The sequence below is a fragment of the Herpailurus yagouaroundi genome, unplaced genomic scaffold, assembly GCF_014898765.1.
Source record: "Herpailurus yagouaroundi ecotype Mexico unplaced genomic scaffold, PumYag 428, whole genome shotgun sequence".
Lineage (NCBI taxonomy): Eukaryota > Metazoa > Chordata > Mammalia > Carnivora > Felidae > Herpailurus > Herpailurus yagouaroundi.
The window spans coordinates 6384271-6409422 of NW_024412645.1; the positions used below are offsets into that span (position 1 = coordinate 6384271).

The 25152-nt window shown below is 40.3% G+C and overlaps 1 protein-coding gene across 1 annotated transcript; it reads left to right on the forward strand.

Moving 5' to 3' along the window:
- On the forward strand, window positions 1–24859 carry PIWIL3 (piwi like RNA-mediated gene silencing 3; the record flags this gene model as incomplete). The annotated part of the gene is made up of 18 exons (XM_040463861.1): window positions 1–304; window positions 878–1092; window positions 2393–2511; window positions 3382–3462; window positions 4111–4305; window positions 6423–6534; window positions 9839–9965; window positions 10183–10300; window positions 10700–10814; window positions 11313–11500; window positions 12075–12147; window positions 19121–19321; window positions 19467–19570; window positions 21799–21869; window positions 22273–22423; window positions 22988–23113; window positions 24010–24157; window positions 24323–24859. Coding segments are annotated over 18 exons (2565 nt in total), but the record flags the coding sequence as incomplete, so codon positions are not given.
- Window positions 24860–25152: the final 293 nt, after the last annotated feature.

Sequence of the window (25152 nt, forward strand, 5' to 3'; positions counted from 1 at the left end):
CATTCACCTTTTCTGGTGATCATTACTGAACTACTGTTGTTTGGATCCTTTGACAACCCTGTTTTCTACCTCCAACAACCTCAACTTAAGTTGTACTTAACATTGTCCTTTGTTTACGTTTCCATTTGTTTTTTATCACATAAAATTCATGGTTTTTGCATTTGTTTCTGTGCAGAGGAACTTCAGCTGGGGGCTGAATTGCAGGCATTGTCACTGAAGGGGAAAAGGGGTCTTGGAGCCATTTTTCAAGACCAGGTGGTGAATACCCGACAGTACTTGGAACATGTGAAAGACTCCACAACAGGTATGCTGGCCTTTAACAACCTAGTGTTATGGAATTGTTCGTGTTGATCTTGTTCTGAGGTTCATTTGTGTTTGAGAGTCTTAGAGCTTCACCCCATCACTGTGAGTGGAGGTACCTTCCCACCTTCTCATGTTGTAATAACCTCCACCTTTGCAGAAATAGAGACCTATTTTGGGACCTGGATGTACTCTCCAGTTTTCTTTTCCTTTTATAGCAACTAAAATCAAATGACCCAGTTCTTTGGTTGTGCTGAGCCTTTTTTTTTTTTATGCTAAACACTATTACAAACAGTGGCTCCCCACTCGCTCTCCCCTTTTGGAAGCTTTGTGTTACAAGAGGTTTTCTTTTGATCTCTTGTTGTTGTTAATTTAATATTTTAATCTTCTATTTTAACTCTAAATGTATGTTTGTGTGAGGATTCCTTTAAAAGGCTGGTACATATTCTGGGCATCAGGTGTGTGTAAATGTTCGTTACTTGTTCATGTCTTTGTTTGACCTAACTTAAGCTCTCAAGATCGTGGTGTCTACATTGTCAACTTGTTTCATTATTGACATGTGGCTTGGTTTTTTCAGGAACGCAAGGTAGAGTGGTAAAGCTATTCACCAACCATTTCCGAGTGACCTCTCGCCCTGAACTCCTCACGTATAAGTATAACATTGATTACATGCCAGAGATTGAAGATGGAAAAGTTCGTACAGATTTGCTTTGCCAGCATAAACATGTAATTGGAGAATGTCACATATTTGATGGGAACTCTTTATTACTGCCTCATAAACTACAAAAGCAGGTGAAGTAATGTTATGGGATATTTTCTTTTTCTTTAAGTTTATTCACTTATTTTGAGAGAGAGAAAGCACATGTAGGGGAGGAGCAGAGAGCAAGGGAGAGAGAATCCCAAGCAGGCTCTGCACTGACTGTGCAGAGCCACAGGGCTTGAACCCACAAACCACGAGATCATGACCTGAGCTGAAGTCAAGAGTTGGGCACTTAACCAACTGAGCCATGTAGGCACTCCTGTTAGTGGACATTTTCTTGACCTTTGTTCTTTCTTTCTCTCACATTCTCCCTGTATTATAGCAAATATACCATTTTTATACAATGGTTCATGGAGACCTCGCGAAGATCTCTTGCCCATAGGATTTGTAACAAAACCCACATGCCATGTTTGGCTATCACTGATGTTCCCTCATGCCTCATTTTGGTGGTTAAAATGAACTTAGGACCAAAATATATATTTTTTACCTTTTCAATGGCAAATAGGGCTCAAATGCTGATGAAGTATTGAATAAGTTTTTATTTCTTGTTCCAAAACATCACATATGCACGCACACGCACACACACACACACACACACACACACACACACACAGAACTGGAAGGACTTAATATTCCATTTCTTTTCCTTAATTTAATATTTTTGAGAGTGAGCAATTGGGGGAGGGGCAGAGAGAAAGACTCTCAAGCAGGTTTGACACAGCACAGAGCCTGAAGTGGGGCTCAAACCCCTGAACCATGAGATCATAACCTGAGCTGAAATGAAAAGTCAGAGGCTTAACTGCTTGAGCCATCCAGGTGACCCTCTTCAATAAACTTAAAAAATTTTTTTTCAAACGTTTATTTTTGAGAGAGAGAGAGAGAGGGAGAGACAGGCAGAGACAGGCAGAGTGTGAGCAGGGGAGGGGCAGAGAGAGAGGGAGACCCAGAATCTGAAGCTGGCTCCAGGCTCTGAGTTGTCAGCACAAAGCCCAATATAGGGCTAGAGCCCACAAATTGTGAGATCATGACCTGAGCTCAAGTCAGACATTTAACCGACTGAGCCACCCAGACACCCCACTTCAATAAACTTCTATATTTATTTACCAAGTGCATAATTTACAGGAGCTTGTTTAAGTTAAAAAAAAATCATTGTAAATATTTAATTCTGACCCCCATTTGGGACTCCTAAATCCTATTTTCTACCTGAATGTGCCTCTGGGGGTTAAGATTGCTCCTGCTGGACACCCAAGTGACCTGTTGATTTGTGGTCTAGTAATGAGCATACTCTCCTTGGAAGGAGCACCAGACCTTTTTGTTTTTTCTTTACCTCAGAAAACAGAACTGGTCAGCCGATGGGGCCAAAAGATTGTGAAGGTCACCGTTGAATTCTGCAGTGAACTCAAACCCACCTCACTGGACTGCTTACGTTATTACAACATTCTCTTTAGAAAGTGTGTTTGTAAGATTTCGTTTCCTTGAGATTTGGTTGCATGTTAGTGTGTCAGTGGCACTGCACATAGGTGTTTGGTCCTAGAATTTGTGTTCTCGATGTCTCCTCATGTTCTGGGAGGGCAAGCGATCTTTGAGATGAATCAGCACTTGAACCTCACCTAGATTTGAGTTTTGTTTGAGTTCTGTGGCTTGTTGTTGACATTGTTCTTCCTGCCTACCCCACATCACATGCCTGCTCCCTGTCTAGGGAGGGGCAGATGTCAACTGTGCACAGCGATGCCTCTTTCTCCCTGGAGTAAATGTGCATTTGTTTTCTTTTCTAAGTGTTTGTTTATTTTTGTAAGAGAGATAGAGCACAAGGGGGGAAGGGCAGAGAGAGAGACACAGAATCCGAAGCAGGATCCAGGCTCTGAGCTGTCAGCACAGAGCCCAGTGCAGGGCTTGAGCCCTCAATGCAAGATCATGCCCTGAGCCAAAGTCTGGTGCTTAACCGACTCAGCCAAGCAGGCACCCCTACATTTGTTTGGTGTTCTAAACTTATGGTGATGCACAAATAGTGAAAATGAAAATTGGAGGCACATAGTCTGCAAAAGAGGTTTCAGTTCATTTCTGGGGATGAAGGACCTTCTGATGACCTTCCCATGACCTTTTGTTGTAGATTATGTAAAGGAGGGGAAAATGGAGGTCCAAGGGGCTTTAATATCTACCTTACAATGTCATTTACTTGTTGTATCAGGCACTTCCTGTTAATTGTTTGTAAAACAAAGTCACTTGTAGATTTCTTTCCCCCAATGTATCTCCGTGTTTGTTAGTAAATGCTTAATAATATTCACTGTGGTTTCAACGAAATCCATTCTTCCAATTTCTAGGATTTTGAAGATGATGGATTTGAAGCAAGTTGGTCGCAACTATTACAACGAGAATGAGGCCACGGAGTTCCTCAATCATAAGTACACAGTGGAAAGTTTCACATTCTACAGACCTGACCATAGAAGCATTTGAGAAAGTTACTCTCATTTGAAGCAGTAGGATTTATAAGTTATGGTCTTTTCAGTGGTACCCACTGGCCATGAACGATTAAGTTAGATTTTAATGTAAATTTGAATCGAAGTGAAAAGATTCACTCTTACAATCCTAGAGTGATAAGCATAAACCTTGAGGTATTTGGTAGTTATATAAACACCTCATAAGAAGTCTAAATCTTCTAAAATTTGGATAATAAATTTCTCTTAAGTACTTTCAATCATAGTAATTATAGCTACATGTATGTATGTATATATTGTGTATATGTTTATAACTTATACACCTATATCCTATATATTCTCACATACGTATGTACGTGTGTGGATATAGGTGTGTGAGCCTGTGGGTGATAACAATATGGTTTAACAAAGAGGGTGTAAGAGTTATAACTAGCACATCAGGTAAATCTCTATTGGAAAGGTCCTTCAAAAGATCAATTCTTACTAAAAATAAGAAATTGAAACTGCTTGACTCCTAAGCACCAGTTTTAGACCCCAAGTTCCAACCCTGGGACACTTGCTTCTTTGTTCAGAGCTTGGATTTTGACCCTTACATCTAATGTATTCTGTTTGCAGGCTGGTAATCTGGCCTGGATATAGTACTTCTATTCTTGAGTATGAAACCAGCATTACCCTCTGTGCTGATGTGAACCATAAACTGCTCCGAATGCAAACTGCTTATGATCTAATAATGCATGTTGATAACAAATCCCAAAGGAAAGATGCTAAGGAAATCTCTAAAGAATTAGTTGGATCAATTGTTTTTACAAAGTAAGTGTTTTTTTTAATTAATTTTTTAATGTTTTTTTTTTTTTGAGAGAGAAAGAGTGTGGGGGAGGGGCAGAAAGAGAGAGAGAGACAGACAGACAGACAGACAGAATCCGAAGCAGATTCCAGGCTCTGCACTGTCAGCACAGAGCCTGATGTGGGGCTTGAACCCACGAACCATGAGATCATGACCTGAGCTGAAGTCGGACACTTAACCAACTGTGACACCCAGGTGTCCTGTAAGTCTGCTTTTTAAAAACCTATCCAATCACTTGGAGAACTTTTTCCCCCCATAAGAGATGGTCCTATAGTTTTCGAATTACTAAACATTAAAGGTCAGAAACAGAAATAGCATGGAAATGGTGAGAATCCATCCATGCTTTTCTCATCTGGCTATACAGCATAAGAAAAAGATAAGTTTCAGTTGTAGATTTTGCTGTTCTTGTGATTCCTGATGTTGATCCAGTCACCTGCTCTGAACCCTCTCTCACATGTAACAGAATATGCTCCTTCCAAATTTCTTTTCTCTTGCTTTGTGTCTAACTATTTTTAAAAATCAGGGCTTAATTATAATCCATTAGCAAATTTCCGCTTGACGGAAGTGTTTTACTTTTAATCTTCCTCTAGACCAGACATTTTAAGCTGAAGAGCGTGAAGATGAGGACTCATCTTAGGAGTCCTCAACTTTATTCTTGCTTCCCAATTTCAAAATTTACTGCAAAGCTCTAGGAATCAGGACAGTGGGATACTGGTATGAAGATAGACCTAAAAATCAATGGAATAGAATTGAGAATCCTGGAGTTAACCCTCACATTTATAGTCCATGATCTTTTTTCAACAAGTGTCAAGACCGCTTTCTTGGGGAAGGAATACTTTTTTCCTCAAATATTGCTGGGACCACTGGATATCTACCTGGCCCTTCCTCACAGAAGATACAAAATTAACTCCAATTTATCCCCAAAATTAACTCAAAATAGACCTAAATGTAAGAGTTAAAACTATAAAATTCCTAGAAGAAAATCTAGGAGTAAATTTTCTTGACTTTGAGTTAGGCAAAACCTTATAAAATAAAATGCCAACAGAGAAGGGATGACAGAAGGAAAATATAAATTGGACTTCACCAAATTAAAAACTTTTTAAAGTAAAAAAAAAAAAAAAGAAAAAGAAAAGGGACAGAATGAGAGAACATTTGAAATCACATATCTCCTAAATAACTTGCATCTCCATATGTAAGAAATGTTTACAAGTCAATAATTAAAAGAGAACCTAACTTTTATTTATTTTTTCAACCCAACTTTCAAAAACTGGGCAAAGGATCTGAATAGACAGGCCTCCAAAGAAAATATACAAATGGCCAATAATCACATGAAAAGAAACTCAATATTATTGGCCATCAGGGAAATGCAAAGTCAAACCACAAGCAAATACCTGTTCATACTATGATGGCTTAATTTGAAAAGGCAGAGATTAAGTGTTGGCAACGATGTGAAAAAGTTGGAACCAACCATCACATACTGCTGGTAGAAGTAAAAATGGTGTGGTCTCTTTGGAAAACAGGATGGTCCTTTCTCAATATGCTAAATATAATGTCACCATATGAGCCAGAAATCTATTCCTAGTTTTATACCCAAGATAAATGAAAACCTATGTCTACCAGAATTGATACATGAATGTCCACAACCTCATTATTCATAATAGCTCAAAGGTGTTAATAACTCAAATGTTCACCAACTGATAAGTGGAAAAATAAAAATGTATATCCATAAAATAGTGTGTCATTTGGCAACAAAAAGGAATGAAACACCAATACATGCTACGGCATAGACAAACCTTGAAAAATAGTACACTAAGTGGAAGAAGGCTGTCAGGAAAGGTCACATACTGTATCATTCAATTCATGTGAAATAGGGTGGGTAGGCAAATGTATAGGATTTACAACTCTGTGAATATACTAAAACCATTGGATTGTACCCTTACATAGGTGAATTATATCTCATATGAATTTACTAAAGTGGATATATCCTGAAATTTCTTGTAGGATTTAAAGCTTCTCACTTCTTACATGATCCCATGCCATAAATATGTTAGGAATAATACTATATGTTGTGACCATTCCACAGGTATAACAATAGAACCTATCGAGTGGATGCTATTAATTGGGAGGAGACTCCCAGAAGTACGTTTAAGAAATCAGGTGGTGAGGAAATCACCTTTGTAGACTACTACAAGGAGGTAGGAAATCTCCTGTCTTTCCATGTATTTAAATCTCAGTTTTTTTCTTATTATGTAGTCAAATATGTCTCATAAAAATGTGCAATATAGAGTCTTATATGTTAGATTATAATAACATAACATACTCTTTTAACCTATAACATATATAATAATCTATTATAAAATTTCTCCTTAGAGGTATTGTAACTTGACAGATCTATTATCCATGTATTCGAGTGCCTCATATAGAGGGTAATGTCACATGATTAGAATGGCTCCAATACGGCCTCTAATGTGGGCCTAAGAAGAGGCTATGGTAGTTTGAAACATGTTGATGGATCATTGGGTAGAAAATAGAATATGGCAAGACTTCATATATGAACACTTTCCTTATATAGAAGTTTGAGCCCTATAGAATTTGGTTTGAAAAGAAGAAACAAATGACTAATTACCATCTGGAAGGATGTCAGCTGTGTGCTGAATCTCAGAACTCCTGGATTCCTCAATCTTTGTTCACAAAGAAATAAGTAAACTTAGCTTGGTGCACAAAGATACAGTAGTTGACGAGATTAGTCTTATAGCTTTGGCAGATGAGAGAAAGGAATTACAGATATCTGTAGCAAATGGAAAGAACTTATAAATATTTTTTAAAAAACGGCTTGTATTTTTATACTGGAATCGAAACCATGGCTACTTGGAACCACCAAGGCTATACAGCCCTCTGGCATCCCTTCAAGGGGATGGTGCTATTACATTATCCTCACTTGTGCTTCATACTTAGTTCTTGTTCATTCAATCCAAAAAAGCACTTAATGAGTGCCCATTACACATCTTGGGTATACATTGGTAAGACCACTGAATTGTCTGTTCTTAAGGAACTTGCATCCTTACGGCAGGAAGAGAGACAGACAAGAGGACTATTCTAAGGATTATGAGGGATATAACCAGATAATTAAAATTGAGAGGTATTATGGACAGTGTCTGGTGGTTCAGAGTGGGAAGTCATGGAAAGCTCTGAGAAGCTGGTATGTGAATGTCTGAAAGGAGCAAGCTGTGTGCAAATGAGGGAGAAGAGAAAAGGCCCCATTTTCCAGATGGGCAAGATGTATCCAGATCCCAAACAAGGCTAGATTATTCTGTGAAGAAGTGCACACGGTTGCGGGGAGGACATCCTTGGGTTGTAGGATATGAAATCAGAGGATGAAGTGGGGGCCACATTGTATAAAGTTCTGTCCACGGAGACAAATCAGATATTGTGAGGTGTTATACAGATGGATGAAGTGATATATTTTATTTTACAGATATGTGTCTAATTACAAGGAATGGGCTGTATGTGGGTAAAAAGGGAGGAAGAGTCATCAGTCAGTAGGTGGCTAAGTCACTTTAGGTCAATGATAATGGTGACCGGAATTAGGGTGGGAGAGGTAGGAAGTGAGTGGATGCCAGAGTTATTTACTACAACGGGGGAGTCGGTGTGAGGAGATTAGGGATTTTTGGGTTGACTTAGGCTCTGATGGAGGTGGTAGATGGAGATACCAGGCTGATATTTGCTTGTTCATTCTCCAAATTTGACCTTAAATGTCATTGATTGAGAAGAGCCATGCTGGGTATCCAGAGTACATCCACCCCACCCCCACACCAACCTGAAACCTCAGGCCTCTGTGGGGTCCCCCTGTTCTGTTGTGCTCTTGCATTTCATAGCATCTATCCCAATTTGGAATTCTGTATTTGAGTGGTTATTTTACAAATCTCTCCCCTCTCTGTAGACAGAGTTCCACCAGGGCAGGACAATGTTGGTTTTGCTCCTTGTAAATACCTCTTCTGTCTTACACCACGACTAGCACATAGAAGTTCAAATATATATAGGTTGTAGTAAATTCACACATGCTGGCATCACAGAGCAGTGGGTTTGGGAATAATTAGAGGATTTGTCACATGAAGACAAACTACCTTCTTGGCATGAGTTGATAGGCAGGAGTCTTGGATGTAAAAGAAACATAAGACTGTGGTTTCAGCAGGTTTAATTGAGAAAAAAAAAACAGATGGGCTGAAATATTCGAAACGATTTGAGTCATCTTGGGATGCCCTGGTGGGAACTCAGTCTAATGACAGATGGCAATTTAGTTGTCCTGTTGTCATGAGATCTAGAAAAATCCTGGAGTCCATCGATGAGCCCTTAGAAGGAAAGTACAATCCTGGCCTTCAAAAAAATTTCATAATGCTGCAAAGAAGGACCACAGAACTCTGTTTAGGTGCAGAAGTTGATGTTGGAGGAGGAGATCCTTCTAGGATGTTGCATGCAGCTATGGGAAATAAGAGGCGTGTTTCCCAAAGTTTTTGACAGGAGGAATAGCTCGTCCAAAGGTTTTGATAGATGAGGCCCTAAAACGATGCCATGATTCCACACACATGTAGATACTTGCACAAGCTTGGACCTTAAGACTCTAGAACTAGGAAAGTGGGGGTGAATCTCAGCTGTCTTTCAAATAACTAAAGACCACTGTAAGGGTGAAAAAAAACATATATAGTCTGCAATGAGAGCATAAGAATTAAAAGCAATAGTTCATCTTAAGAGAAAAAGAGCCATGAACACTGGATGTGTGAAGTTTTGTCTCAGGTAGGAACTCCTTTGGAGTTCTCAGGATGTTTAGCAGGCAGATAACACCAGAATTCATGTGGCTAACTTCTTACTGATGAGGACCTTGCTGATCGGCATGGAAGGATCTATGAAGAACCATTGCTGTGTGTTAGAGAGTAAAAGCAGTTTGTGGCATGGAAATTGCAGCCCAGGAGTAGGATGTCTTGGCAAATATCTCTTCCTCCTGGAAGCAGGGACTGAGAGTTTAGGGGAAATGATGCAGGAGGCATGTTGGGAATAGATGTGGAATTGCAACTCTAAAAAGTTGACTGGGTTTGTTGTCCACCCCTTCGTTTGGGAATCCTCTTGAAAGTTCTCAAGTATGTTTGAGGAATCTTTAAGACAGTGCTGTAGTGAGAAATACAGATCCTAGGAGACTGTCATATGTTTACATATATGTAGTGAAAGGATGGTACAATGACCCCCAATATAATGTCTGTAAGAATCCCTCTCTCCTTGGCTACGTGTGTTGATAGAGAGAAAAAAAGAGGCCATCTGTGGGACGTCTAACTAAGAGAATATTAAGAATATCTTTAATGCATTCTTAAACTTGAGGAAACCGTATCACCAGCACACCCCCAGGCCTCTGTTGGTGACCCCAAAATGCACTTCTGTACATATTTATGTGACTTTGCTGAGGCTTCACTGATAGTTACACCAGTGTTCTTTCTTGTTTCTGTTGAGCAGCAACATGGTCTAGTGGTTACTGACCTAACTCAGCCACTTTTGGTCAGCAAAGGCAAATGGAAAAAGAGCCAACAGGACACACCCCATGAGCCTATAATGCTGGTTCCTGAGCTATGCTACCTGACAGGTACTACAGATTTATGCAGTCTTCAGAGAAGTCCACCCCTTTTAAGCCCCAGGTGTTAGGATGTAGAAGTACCGGCTTTTCATAATACTCCGTATGGCCCAGAGCTGCATTCTCTCTGCTGGTTCTTCCTCTTGCAGGTACAGTGGTCCAGGCTTCTCTCATGTAAATCCATTCTTGCTTCTTTAGCTATATCTTTTCTAAACTTTTTTTTGTAAAGGTCTAACAGATGAGATGCGTAAAGACTACAGAGTGATGAGAGACTTGGCTATGCATACAAGGTTGGATCCAGAAAAAAGGCAGCATGAATTACGAAGATTCATGAATATTGTACAAAAGTAAGTGTTATTTTTCTCTGTGTGTGTGTGTGTGTGTGTGTGTGTGTGTGTGTGTGTCCTGAAGCGGAGACTGCGTAGAACCCCTGGCATCTCAGATTCTCCAACTAAAATGTGACAGTTGGGACGAAAATGATATCTTGGGGGAAACAACTCTATTTTTTTCTGTCAATGCAAAGTTAGGGGAAGTCTGGAGGGGGAGAATGATATAGAAAGATCCTAAGACCCTGTGCAAATGTGAGAGCGAAGACATCATGATTTCAGGGTACCAGGGACCTTCTTTGTACCATGTCAGCACAGAGGACAATAGAAGACATCTTTAGATTAGAGGAGAATTTTATAAGTGGATCATTGCCTTTGCTTATTTCATTTGGATTGATTTTTAGAAATTTTAACTTTCAGAAATAAGAGTGCACAAAGGGAACTCCAACTTTGGGATTTGAAATTTGACCCCAACTTCGTGTCCTTCTCAGGAAGAATTATGAAAGAAGTAAGAATTCTTCAAGGAAGCAGAGCGGTAAGACCATTTCAAAGTGGCCATGTTTCATTTACTCATTTAGTTATTTGAGGTCAGGTTCCACACAGTGGAACTCACTCAGGTCAATACCTGGGACTACTCTCTCTTCTTGGGTTACCTGTCCTTTCTCTATGAGACAGTAAGCAGATGTTCAATGAGAATGCATGTAACGTGGTTGGCATGTAGTAAACTGTGTTTTATCTTTATTAGTACTGTGGACATTGCTCATGGCAAAATTATCTTCCAAATGCATCCTTACGAGTCAACTACCTAGAACCAAAACAGCCCAGAATGACCCATGATGGAATTCCAGTATTACTCTCTATCTTAAGGAAAAAGATATCATTCAGTTATGACTGAAGTTTAAAATTGTAGTGTTTCAATAGGAAGTAGCACAGATTTACGATGGAAAGGCTCTTCGATGATGTATAAAACTTCATTAAAAAATATATATGTATATATGTCTGTCTGTCTGTCTGTCTTGGAATTCTCTTCCAGTTCAACTCCCATCCACAATTTGCAGATTGGTCAAAAGAAACTAGAAGTGGACCTTTACTCAATGTGAAGTCACTAGATCATTGGCTAGTGCTATATCCTAGGAGAAATTATGGAGCAGCCTTGTCCTTGCTACAGAGCCTACGGAAAGTTACACCCACCATGGGCATAGCTATGAGAGATGCAAAAATGTAAGTACGGCAGAAATTATATCCGATTTAAAAATTAGTTGTCAGCAAGGGGTGCCTGGGTGGCTCAGTCAGTTAAGTGCCTGACTTCGGCTCAGGTCATGATCTTACAGCTTGTGAGTTTGAGCCCCACATCAGGCTCTGTGCTGACAGCTTGGAGCCTGGAGCCTGCTTTGGATTCGGTGTCTCCCTCTCTCTGCCCCTCCCCCCACCTCTCTCTCAAAAAATAAACATTAAAAAAAATTTAAAAGCAGTTATCAATCTAAAATTGGAATCAGAAGATACTAAGTTATAGGAATCAGTCACTTCATCAAAATGAAAGTTTGTAAACAAAAAAGTCTATTCTAGTCAACAGGTATTAAAATAGGCTTTTGTGATATATGGTTTGTGGCTATTGGGATACATGTTGAGGAAGCCAAAAATTGACCTTATTTTTAAGAACAAACTTTCAACTGAAGTACTTGACTTAACATAGTATCTTGTTTTATCTTATATCATGCTTCATTGGCTGCATAAAATGTTACATGTTCACTATTTGTCACCTGTTGAATATAGAGTATATATACTTATTTTCTAGGCTTGAAGTAAATGATACAGTCCAATCCTATACAACCATCTTAGAAAACCATGTGTCATCCAAAACACAGATGGTAAGTGTCTATTATATATGTATATATGCATACTACTTAGTGACTATCCTAAAACTGCATTTGTATGTATTTTTAAATTTGAAATGTTGCCAGTGGTTTCCAAAACTAGCAAACAAATATAAATTTACCCCTCTCATGTAGCTGAATACAGCCTTTTGGGTTTTAGCCACTAGGTAATGTTGGGTTTTAGCCACTAGGTAATGTTACCATGTTATGCTAATTCTTTCAGGCTTGAGAACTTGGAATTATTATTTTTTAAAATCTCACAGAGGCGCCTGGATGGTTCAGTCAGTTAAGTGTCTGACTCTTGGTTTTGGCTTAGATTATGATCTCACAGTTCATGGGATTGAACCCCATGTTGGGCTCTACACTGACAGCTCTGAGCCTGCTTGGCGTTCTCTCTCTTCCTCTCTCTCTCTGCCCCTCCCCCACTTGTGTGCACGTGCTCTCTCTCCCTCTCTCTCTCTCTCTCTCTCTCTGTCTCTCTCTCTCTCTGTCTCTGTCTCAATCCTTAAAAAGTGAAAAAACATCTCACAAACTGAAAACCACCATATAAATGTAAAGTAAGGTGGATTATGGTAATCACATTCATCCTGTCTCCACCCCCAGCTGTATCCTTTGAAGTCCATGATCTCATTCTAGTCCAGCATGTGTTCTCTACTTTGGTATTTTTCTGAGGACTTGTCCTTACCTTTTCTCCATCCAGTGTCTTAGACTAAGTTGTCATTATGTTGTATCTGAATTACTAAGGCAACTTTTTTCTTCTTTGTTCCTGGGGTTCTTTCTCCTAATCCATCTTGCATTCCTTCTTCCTCCTCCAGGATGATCTTTAAAGGGATCTTTGTTTCTTGATCATGAAACCAGGATGTTTCTCCTATTGTCCTTTACAGAAAGGGTAGACTTTTCTCTTTTTAGTTTCTACTATGGAGGCTTTTAGGCTACTCTGAAGCCTACCTTGTATGAGCCATACGCATTCTTAAATGAAAGGTCTCATTTTTGAAATCCTATTGTACTTAAATTTTGTGTATTGCCTCCTGTTCCTTGTTGAGTGCTGTGTTTTGTTCTGTTCTTCAGTGTTGCAGCCTTAGATCCTCAGCTGGAAGCCTTCATTGGGAATCAGCAAAGCATAGTGTTTCCATTTGTTAGAATCAGAGTTGAAGAACCTTGGTAGTTGTTTAAATCCTCTAAACAGGAATTTCTTTGCTCATTTAGCATCTGCCTGAAAAGCTCAAGACTGCCTTTTTAATTGTGGGAATGTCTTAAAAGATGTCTTTATCCCTTGAATGGGATCTTGTCCCACTTTGAGTCATTTGTCCTAACTTTGCTTTTTTGGAACAGTATCTTCTACTCAAGGTAGCTCCTTCAATATTGTCAGGTATTCTGTCAGATGGAGTTGGGGGGAGCATGTCTACAATCCTTCTTATGCACGCTACACAATTGGGGATGACCACATAACACAAGGATTGACAATTATGTGTAAAATGGTCTTTAAGTGCAAATGGAAATCTCCATAGATCGCGTAGAGAGGGAATTCATGTATGTGAACAGGGGTGAAGCCATGCGGCTAACAAATCTCAAAGCGGTGTGGCAGTAAGGTGGGGGGCCAGAGGACATCAAGCTACAGATTTATATTACATCTAAAATAAAATTTTAACGTCACAGATATGCAATATGGACTGGTGGTAACACTACCAACAATTCGCAGATAGTTTGGGAATATATTCTCCTTATGGTGTATACAGATAACCCCCTATAGCTCACTGGTTTAAACAAGGCATGGTGAGGAAGCACAAGTGTTTGAATAATTAAATTCCTATAAATGTGTGAGTTGGAAGAGTAAGGCAGTAACAGGAAATAAAAGTGTGTTCAAGCTATGGGGATTTCTTTGGTTTGATTTCCTTCCTGTGAAAAACAAATCTAGGATTTTGTTAAAAACTTAAGGCTAAAAGAATAAAAATACATTCACTAACCTGTAATAACCGGTTCCTGAAAATTAAACATTTGCAGTAAAAAGTGCCAACTGGAAACATTGTCCCCATTATTTTAAACAGAGAACCTTACTGTGTTCCTTTTCCAAATAACCATTACACATCAATCTGAAACTTCCAGTTTCTGTTCTCATGAATATTTAGAACCTTAAGTTCTTTTAACTTTATATTTTAATGCAATTTCAGACTTACAGGAAGAGTTGCAAAGGCAGTACTAAGCTCTCTACAGCCATCATCTGGATTCCACAAAGAATACATTCTAACACATCCATATAATTGTTCTCTCTCCCTCTCCTTTCCATCTACCTACCCCCTTTTCTGCAAATCATTCTCTCCCTCTCCTTATGTACAGAACATACACACATATGTCCATTTATGCATGTGTGTCATTATTAACAGTATGTGTGTTTTCCTGAGCCATTCATCCATCTACCCGCCTAATTCCGATTCTACCAACCATCTCCTTTATAGGAAACCAAATTATTGGGTCCTTCTAGGATCACCTGAGGCATTTAAGAATTTATTTTGTTTTAAATTAATGTATTTATTTTCCAGAAAGAACACAACCGGGGGAGGGACGGAGAGAAAGAGAGAGAATCTCAAGCAGGCTCCTTGCTGCTAGTGCTGAGCCTGACATGGGGTTTGATCCCATGAACTGTGAGATCATGACCTGAGCCCAAATCAAGAGTCAGACATTTAACCAACTGAGCCACCCAAAGTGCCCCGAATCACCTGAGGCATCTGATGGCCGTGTCTTTTTAGTCTACTTTTAATCTGGAAAATTTTTTTGGTCTGCCTTTTTTTTTTTTTTAATTTTTTTTTTCAACGTTTATTTATTTTTGGGACAGAGAGAGACAGAGCATGAACGGGCGAGGGGCAGAGAGAGAGGGAGACACAGAATCGGAAACAGGCTCCAGGCTCTGAGCCATCAGCCCAGAGCCCGACGCGGGGCTGGAACTCACGGACCGTGAGATCGTGACCTGGCTGAAGTCGGACGCTCAACCGACTGCGCCACCCAGGCGCCCCTGGTCTGTCTGCCTTTGAGATCTATGGCCTTGACATTCTGAAAGTATGCTGGTCAGTTATTTTGTAGAACAGTCCTCAGTATGACTTTGCCCGTTTCTTTGCAGCTGGAGTCAGGTCACGTGCTCTTGCAGGATTACCACAGAAGCGACACCGTCTTGTTTTCAACTCATCATGTTTGGGAGCATGTGGTGTTGACTTGTAATTTTAATTTGGATCATCTGATTCAAGATGAGGTCTGGTAGTTTTCCCCATTTTTAAAGTGACAATTTCCCCCCTCCCCTTATAATTAATCAGTTAATTGGGGGGAGACATTTTGAGACCATGCACATTTCCTGTTTCTCGGTGGTTTCACTCCCCAGTTTTAGCATCCATTGATGATTTGTGCCTGAAATAGTGCTTATTATGGTGCTCCCCAGTCAGTGCTTTTTATGCTTTTGGCATCTCTTCTGTGTTTGTTAGTTGTTTTTCTATTAGGAAGACCTTTCCATTCTTCTTGACTCGTGCCAGTATGTATTTATTTACTTATGTAAACATGGACTCATGGATTCTCATTTAATGGATTATGATCTTTTACCCTCCGGTGAAGTAGACTGTTTCCTTTATGCTTACTGTTCTCCTAATGCATCTACTACCCACCCCGGACTGCTGTCACCAGAGCTTCGTGCTGTGTTTGTTTGAATTTTGCCCCTTAAGAGTCCACCATATAGTCCTTTTTTTAATGTTTATTTTTGGGAGAGAGAGGGGGGAGGGGCAGAGTGAGAGGGAGACACAGAATCCGAAGCAGGCTCCAGCCTCTGAACTGACAGCATAGAGCCCGAAGCAGGGCTTGAACTCATGAACCACGAGACCATGATCTGAGTTGAGGTCAGACGCTTAGCCGACTGAGCCACCCAATTGTCCCTACATAGTCTTTTTGGTCTGTTTTTCTTTTTGTTCAACCTTGAGCTTCGCCTTTAGTGGGATATAGCTGTGGTTTATTTGCTCTCTTGCTCTAGTAGTATCCCATTTTTTTTCCACTTAACCCATTCTATTCTTGATGGACATGTGGAATGTCTCTAGTTTTGCTATGATCTAGAGTACTGTTTTGCATACTTTAGTACATGTCTTTTGTGCACACGCATTTCTACCTTGGAGTAGAAAGGTCCCTTGTCATTAGATGCTACTTATCACTTTTCCAAAATGGTGGGTGTGTACATTGGTACAACTATCAGCTTGAACATTCCCGTGGCTTCATGCCTTAATATGTAGTGTTCTAAAGCTCATCTGTTTAGTTTTGAGTGGTAGAGACTCAAAATCTATCTCTAGTACTCTTTCCTCGACAGGGCATTGCCTTCAATTTCTGTCTTCCTCTCTCTCTCAGGCTGTCTGTTCATAGTCTCCAACCTTTCAGAGGGTGGGCAGACACTTTGGGAGAAAGCATCCCCACTTGCTGGGATCATCTCTCTACTTCTCTCCTATCTTAACTCCGTAAATCTTTTTTTAAAATTTTTATTTATTTTTTTAAATTTGCATCCAAGTTAGTGCCACAATGATTTCAGGAGTAGATTCCTTAATGCCCCTTACCCGTTTAGCCCATCCCCCCCCCCAACCCCTCCAGCAACCCTGTTTGTTCTCCATATTTAAGAGTCTCTTATGTTTTTGTCCCCCTCCCTGTTTTTATATTTTTGTTTCCCTTCCCTTATGTTCATCTGTTTTGTATCTTAATGTTCTCATACGAGTGAAGTCATATGATGTTTGTCTTTCTCTGACTTCACTTAGCATAATACCCTCTAGTTCCATCCACATAGTTGAGAATGGCAAGATTTCATTCCTTTTTTATTGCTGTTAACTTTAGAGCTCAGCCAGTTTAACAAGGCCATAAACAGGCATGCCCCTGTATTTTCATAAGCTTGAACAAGTTCTCCTCAGGAGGAGACAGGTCCATGCTACTCCAGAAGCTGGTTGTAGGAGACAATGTTAGCTGACCACTCTCAGAAAACTCAGAAATCATCACATAAAAGTTAGAATCTAGAAGATTTTAAACTCATATTTAAAAGCCTGACTTACCAGATAATATATAAATATATACATATAAAGAGGGAAAGGTGTGTGTGTGTGTGTGTGTGTGTGTGTGTGTGTAATCTGTACCCAAAAGATTAGGTGCTTTTCAAAACGTATCTGTAAGTTAGTTCAGCTTTATACTTAAGTGATCCCAATGGACATGGAGAAATCCTAAACCAATAATGAAGGACTGACATTACTATCAAAAACACACAGTGACTACAGTCCACTGCAAGTAGAAATCATTAGTCCACATACATTTAAAAACCGAAGAATTACTTGTAAGTAGCAATTATATTAGAATAATATCAATGGAAGGGCACCTGGGTGGCTCAGTTGGTTAAACATCCAATTGATTTTGGCTCAGGTCATGATCTCAAGGTTTGTGAGTCTGAGCTCTGCATCAGGCTCCATGCTGACAGTGCAGACAGAGCCTGCTTGGATTCTTTCTCTCTCTGCCCCTCCCACACACTCTTCTCAAAATAAACTTTTTTTTTTCTTAAAAAAAGAAGAATATTAATGGAAGTTAAAAAAAAAAAAAGCTTAGATGATATAAATAGTATGTATCAAGACCTGTATAAAACAGCAAACTAATAACAATGGGGGACTCCTGGCCCTCGGTGAATGCATTGGGAATGAAGTCTAAGTTTTAATGCACTAAGAACAGAATGAACCAAAATAAAGTAGGAGGAAATAACAAAAAGCAGAAACTAAACAACAAATCTGAAGCCAAGAATATTAAAACTTGAGGTTGTCAAGTGTGAAGAAAAGAGGCCAAAAGAGACTTGACAACATTAAGAACAAGGAGAGTTCATGATTAAGATTCCTTGGAGGCTAAAAAAAATATTAGGAGAACACCATGGTTCAGGGGGGTGCTAGTAGATCTGAAAACTTGAAATTCAGTTTTTAGAAAAAGAGAAGTAATTAGCTGGTTAGTATTGTGAATTATAGGAAAAATGATTGCAACTGAAAAAAATGCAGATAATGCATTTGATAGAATTCCACATTTCTTATGTGAAAAGAAAAAACTCATTTAATCTAGAATAAGAATTTCCTGGGGTGCCTGGGTGGCTCAGTCAGTTGAGCATCCAACTTTGGCTCAGGTCATGATCTCACGGTTCAGGAGTTCGAGCCCCATGTCGGGTTCTGTGCTGACAGCTCAGAGCATGGAGACAGCTTTGGATTCTGGGTCTCCCTCTCTCTGCCCCTCCCCTGTTCTCTGTCTCTGTCAAAATAAACATTAAACAATTTCCCTAATCTGATCAAGGATATTTGCCAAAAAAATCTTGCTGAAGGCATCATCATGGTAAAAATAATCTATTGAGGATTTTCCCATTATAGTCAGAAACCAGCAAGCAGTAATGGCTCTTCCTCATGGCTCTGTGTCCTGCTAGAGGCTTGAACACATGTAGGAAACCTTGCTCTGCTGCCTGCGAATCTGGTGGTTCCCATAATTCCTGAGCATGTTTGCTTGGAGATAAGATGGGAATACTAGTATTCATCTCAGTAGGTTGTTGAGGAATTAATTGAGTTGAGTACAATGCTTGGCAAGTGCTTCTCACATAGTCTGCAACTGGAAGTGGTGACTGTCCTGAGAATGGTATGCTTCAATCTGTGTTTTAACCCTTTCTTGATAACTTCATGATAAACTCCTAAAAACAGAATAACCAGGATGTACAGACTTTGCAAGTTCAAACAATCGATGCGTATCGCCTGTGCCTGGCTCCCAGACTCTCTTCTACACACTTTACAATTATTTAATGTAACAGGATTCCAGACCTTTCACAGATCAGCTATTGAATAAATGGACTCTGCTTTATCAGTGTTCCACCTAAATATCTTCCTTGATATTTCTCCTGTCCATTTCTCCTGTCACTGTGGTTGCATCTTGGACAGTTTCATCTTTGCTTTCTTTCAAGGTCCTTTGTGTGCTGTCCAGTGACAGGAAAGACCTGTATGATGGCATTAAAAAATACCTGTGCGTCAATTGCCCCATCCCAAGCCAGTGTGTGGTGGCACGGACCTTAGACAAACCCCAGACACTGATGACCATTGCTACAAAGATTGCCCAGCAGATGAACTGCAAGATGGGAGGAGCCCTCTGGAAGGTGGAAACAGGAGTATGTTGGATTCCTTTGCCTTCTCTTTATTTCAGTTGTTTCATTGAATTTGCTAAGACTGTATTTGACTCTCTTTAACATGTAATTGCTTAATTTTGCTCACGTTTTGTCCTAACTCAATGGACTCCCTTCTTAAACCTTTCAGTTACGGAATGCAATGTTCGTCGGTATTGACTGTTTCCACGATATTGTAAATCGACGGAAGTCCATTGCAGGCTTCGTGTCCAGCGTCAATCAGGAATTAACACAGTGAGTGGGCTCTGACAGACATGGTTCAGTTGGCAGCTGACTGGACAAGCAGGAGAGTGGGCGTAACTAATGCTCCTTAGCAAGGTCCACAGACAATGTGTTCTTAGCCACCTTGTACTGCTCCTCTTCTGGCAAGGTTATGCTCCAAAAACATTTTGTGTGGAAGCCTCTGTATGATTTTTCTATAGCTGCATAACAAATGATGACAAATATGGCAGTTTAAGGTGACACTCACGTGTCTGCACACAGGTCTGTGGGTCATCCATCTGGCACCACATGGCTCTCAGGTCCTTATACGGCAGAGGTTAAAGTGTCAGCCAAGCCACATTCTGGTCTGGAGAATCCAAGGGCATGTCCTTTTGGCAGAATTCATTTTTTTTGTAGACCAAGGACAGAGGTCCTCATTTTCTTGCTGGCTGCCACCTGCCGGCCAGTCTCCATTCCTAGCATTTCATCCACATTCCTTCTTACACGCCCTGATCCCCCAGGGCACCGTGAGTCCTTGTTCTGCTTCAAACCTCTCCTTCTCCTCTGCCATCAGCCAGAGAAAACTCTCTGCTTTTAAAGGGGCTCATGAGATTAGATACAGTCCATTTGGAAAATCTCCTTATCATAAAGTCAACTGTTTCACAGGACATAATCACGGGGCAATATCTCCTGATAGTCACAGTCCTGGGGATTAGGACAGGTAGGATTCTGCCTACCACAGGCTCTTATCAGTGGGTCTCTGCATGGGACCATCAGCCACAGGAAAGAACTGAGTGTGTACATGGGGAAGACCAACTAGGAATGCAACCAGTAGCACATAGATATGGGATGTTGTCTTCATACGTTCATATGTAATGCACCTGCCAAAGAAGACCTGCTTCCATACCCTGTGCTTCTCCTTTGCTCCAGGAACACTTCTGTTTTCTGGGCTTAGAATAGAATCCACCTTTAGATGAGTTTGCACACACTTTATAGTTTCCTGAGCATTAGGACATGTATGACCGTCACAAATCACTGCTATGTTTAATGATGAATGTGACCCACTAGGTATAATTCGAGAGTTTTCTTTTGAGGATTCATCTTTATTTTCATAAATGACCATTTTTTTTCCCAGTCATACTCTATTTCCATACAGTAACATTGTTTTTTTGTGTGTGTGGGGGGAAGGGAATTTAAAAATAATGGGGAGGAAATTAAGCTTTCATTCAGTTCACAGATAATTTTTAAAATTTTATTTTGAGAGAGACAGAGAGAGAGTGAGCAGAAGAAGGCAGAGAGAGAGGGAGAGAGAATCCCAGGCAGGCTCCATGCTGTCAGTGCAGAGCCTGACACGGGGCTTGAAACCATGAACTGTGAGATCATGATCTGAACCAAAACCAGGAGTCAGATGCTCAACTGACAGAGCCACCCAGTGTCCCTGGTTCAGAGAGCTTTTTGAGCACTTGCTATGTTCAAACGCTGCGAAAAGAGCAGTGAAAATGTAGTGCCCAAAAGCATCATCTCTTCTCATAGAATGTAAATACCAAAAAAGAGGCAGACAAACAAACACGTTGTATCATGTCAAGTCATTGTAATACTTTGAACTAATTAAATCACAGGGGATAGAATACTGAGACCAGAGGTGCCTGGGTGGCTCAGTTGGTTAATTATCTGACTCTTGATTTTAGCTCAGGTCATTATCTCATGGGTCGTGAATGGGGAGCTTGATTAGGATTATCTCTCTGCCTCTCTCTGCCTCTCTCAAAATATTTACAAAAGAAAAAACAATAACGTTGAGACAACTATTGATCTATTGGGACACGGTCAAGTAGCTATTACCATTCCAAAACAGATTGCTCCTTCAAAGCAGATTATTATGGATGAACCATTGTTTAAGGCATCAGCCTGGAAGCAGGAATCTCCAGGAAAACAGTCTGTTTATTTTGTGGTGTCCACCAGTGGGTGAGATAGCAGTAGTCAGCACTTTGAAAGTATGAATAATTTGTAGCAATGTTAATCAATGCTTCCATTCTATATCACTATTTGTGTACATTCAGAATCTTATTAAATGCCTAAGATACCAGAAGAGACTAATGCTTTGATCTCTGCAGGGAAATGAAAGAATGGATCCTCAAATGGATCCTCAGCTACTGATAGTGACTTTTTTTTTTTTTTGGAAGTCCTAGATTAACTCCGCATCAAAATGATGAAATTTTAAGAATCCTGTTTGCCAAACTAATGGCTTATGTTTCTCCAAACAGGTGGTTCTCTCAGTGTGTCTTCCAAGAAGCGGGGCAGGAGCTTGTGAGTGGGCTGAAAGCCTGCTTGGAAGGTCAGTGTCCCCTGGAGGTTGGAGTGCCTGACTTTATAGTTGTATATACTAGTTGGCCATTAGTGGAGAGATTATCCCCCAGGAGATTTTTGGCAATGCCTAAAGACACTCTTGGTTGTCACAACTGGGATGAAGTGCTACTGGCATCTAGTTCGTGGGTAGAGACCAGGAATGATGCAGAAGACAACAACACGCCTACCGTCACCACCACAAAGAATTACCTGGCTCAGTATTTCAGTAGTGGTGCTGTTGAGAAACCCTGAGCTAGCCTGAAGGCCTAAAAGCTGCGAAAGTGTCCTGGAGGCTACAGTGTTGAAAAACTGAACCTAGGAGCTGTTACAAATAGCAGTGGCCAGTTTGCCCAGTTACTGTCTATTTATCCATGTTTCTCGTTTCCTTTCAGCTGCCCTGAAGCTCTGGTATAAACATAATCTATTTCTGCCACAATCCATCATTGTGTATCGGGATGGAGTGGGGGACGGTCAGCTTCAAGCACTGATTGAACACGAAGTACCACAGATTCGGTCCTCCTTAAAATCTGTTTACGGCGACGAGTCTAAGTATATAAGTTGTAAAATGCAGATTCTTTGACATTCTGCTCCACACCCAAGTCAAGAGTGCAGAGCAGAACTGAAACATTCCAGATGTTCTTCCTTTGGAGCCCCCATGAACTTTCCTTTTTCCTAACCTCCCTGCCACCCTTCATGTAGCGGGGGCTTCTTAACCTCAGATATTCATTAAAACCCATGATCAGAGCTGGTCGATGGTTCGTGTTTATGGAACTCCTTTCTTCTGGAGTTGTGTCAGTCGAGGGCTGGAGAATTCCTCTCAACTGCCTCCTCTGGCCTCATCTGTTTGTGGGTGAACCCTGGTGTCCAGCATAGGTATGAGGGGTCCTGACCTTGTGAAGAAGTTCCTCCCCCTAGGATGTGGGTGGCTGTGAATAGGAACCTCTTTGACTGCTTGAGTCGGGCACACAGAACTAGGACCGTAAAACTGGGGTGTGTGGGGAGCAGTCTTTTGCAGATTCTTCTTAATCCTGTCTGTGTGGTGTTTCAACCTCTGAATGCTTCTGAGATTACGGGGCACACCTAGTGACACCAATCGTAACTCTTAAGGGTCCGACTAACTGTCGTTGTGGTGAAGAAACGAATAAATACCAGATTTTTTGCTGAGTATCAAGGAAGACTTCAAAATCCACTTCCAGGAACGGTTATTGATGTGGAGGTGACCAAGAGGCAATGGTAAGCCATTCTTTTATTTATTTAAATAAAGGTTCCCTTTTATTCAAACAGAAATGTTATTTTTTTTCTTCTAAAAAAAGGTTTGCATGGTTTGGAGGAGAAAGAATTGACCTAAAGATGGTGAAAAACTTATATAAACAGATACACATGGAATTATAGAGGTTTCTGTCTTCAGTTGTCTTCTCCTAGAATTTAAATATGCTTACCATTCTGAGATTCTTCGGTTGTTAGGAAGGATGGCAGGACTCCTGGTCAAATGGAGACTCGTCCATTCTGCCAAATGAAAGAACTATGCAGAACCCTGAATGGGAAACAAACAGGACCTTCATAGCATCAGACAGGGAGAAACATAGTAAGATTAAGGAAGGACAAACATCGATCAATCTAGGAGAGGGCAGGAAAAGAATGAAGAGAAAAGCAAGTGGAAAGAAAGTAAGATCAACACCAAGCAGAACATAGTACACATAAAAACCCGTGAGCTACAAGAAGTTGATGAACCTTGCCATTTCTATCATTGGGGACTTTGAATGGATTCTGGTGACTTTCTGGGAAGAGGAGAAGGTGTTCATCCCTGGAACTCTAAACTCAGTGTCCCTACGATCGTATCCAACATGCCAACTTCAAGTTTCTGCATCTAGGCATTAGCACAGATGCTTTTGTAGAAATCATGAGAGCATTATTACTTGTTTGCTTGTATTGATGGTTGCACTGCCCTTTGTAGACTCGCTTTCCCCAATCATTGCTCAACAGTCAGGCAGGCTTCTAAATGTAAAGGAAATTTGTCCACAGAATGGATTTCTGTCCATTCATGTCACGTCAGATACTAGGTTTGCTATGTTGTTTTTTCTTTCTGAAAATAAGCTGACATGCTGTATTCCTGTGTTGTGTGATTCCAGGTATGACTTTTTTATCGTGAGCCAGTCTGTGAAAGATGGTACTGTCACTCCCACTCACTATAATGTTATCCATGACACTGTTCACTTCACCCCAGATGGAATACAGTGTCTAACTTACAGACTATGCCACATGTATTATAATTTGTCAGTAAGTACTTTTTTTTGATATGGATTTTCCTATAGATCTGTAAAATTGTTTGAAATTAAATCTATACTTTCTGAACCTTTGAATTGGTATCTCTGAAAAGTTACATTTAGGGAAAGTAGAGAGAAGCTTAATTTTTTTTTGTTGTTGTTCTTCTTCCCACTAAAGGGTGTCATTCGAGTCCCTGCTCCTTGTCACTATGCCCATAAACTGGCTTACCTTGTGGGCCAGAGTATCCACCAAGAACCACACTATTCCCTGGCAAGCCGTCTCTTTTACCTGTGACCCACAGAAGAGAGCCTGACGACTTGTCGAAAGCCACCATTTGTGAACTTATTTTTCCTTTTTAAGATGTCCTTCTGAGATACTTTCCTTGATGCAGTTTTAAATTGTAATCATTATTGGTTAGACATGAGGGTTCAGAGTGGCGCATGCTTTGGGCAATACTACCACTGACTGAACATGACCCTTCTATTTTCCAGGCAGGAAAATGGGCTGTGAGGGTTTTGTCTTGCAATCCACCTTTGAAATGTGTTACAGTGACTTTATGATTGACCATGCCTGAACACTTGGTGTTCTGAGCAAGTTACTGTACTCAGTGTAGTGGCTGGACGTTAGTCACATGCACAGGTAGATTATACGTGGAAAATAATACCTTTTTGAAACACTTAGTTCTTAAAGAACAGCAAAGCTCTAAAAAAAAAAGAGGCAAAATTAAATGGGGATTTATTTGTGTTAATTAAAATTTTGTATGAAAGAAATAACATGTATGTAGTATCGATTACTCTTTGGACTGGGGTGGAAATTTGAAATGTATCTCTGGTAGAGATGTAATGAGGAGAGCCTTTTGCTTTAAGAGTTGACAGCTTAGGAACATCAAAATGTTTTGTCACTTTTTCCACAAGGAAGCAAAATGAAGAGCTCTATTAGCACTTCTGACTAATTCATTCTCTTGTGTATGTTCCAAGTGGGACGTTATTGTTAACTGGACTGTAATC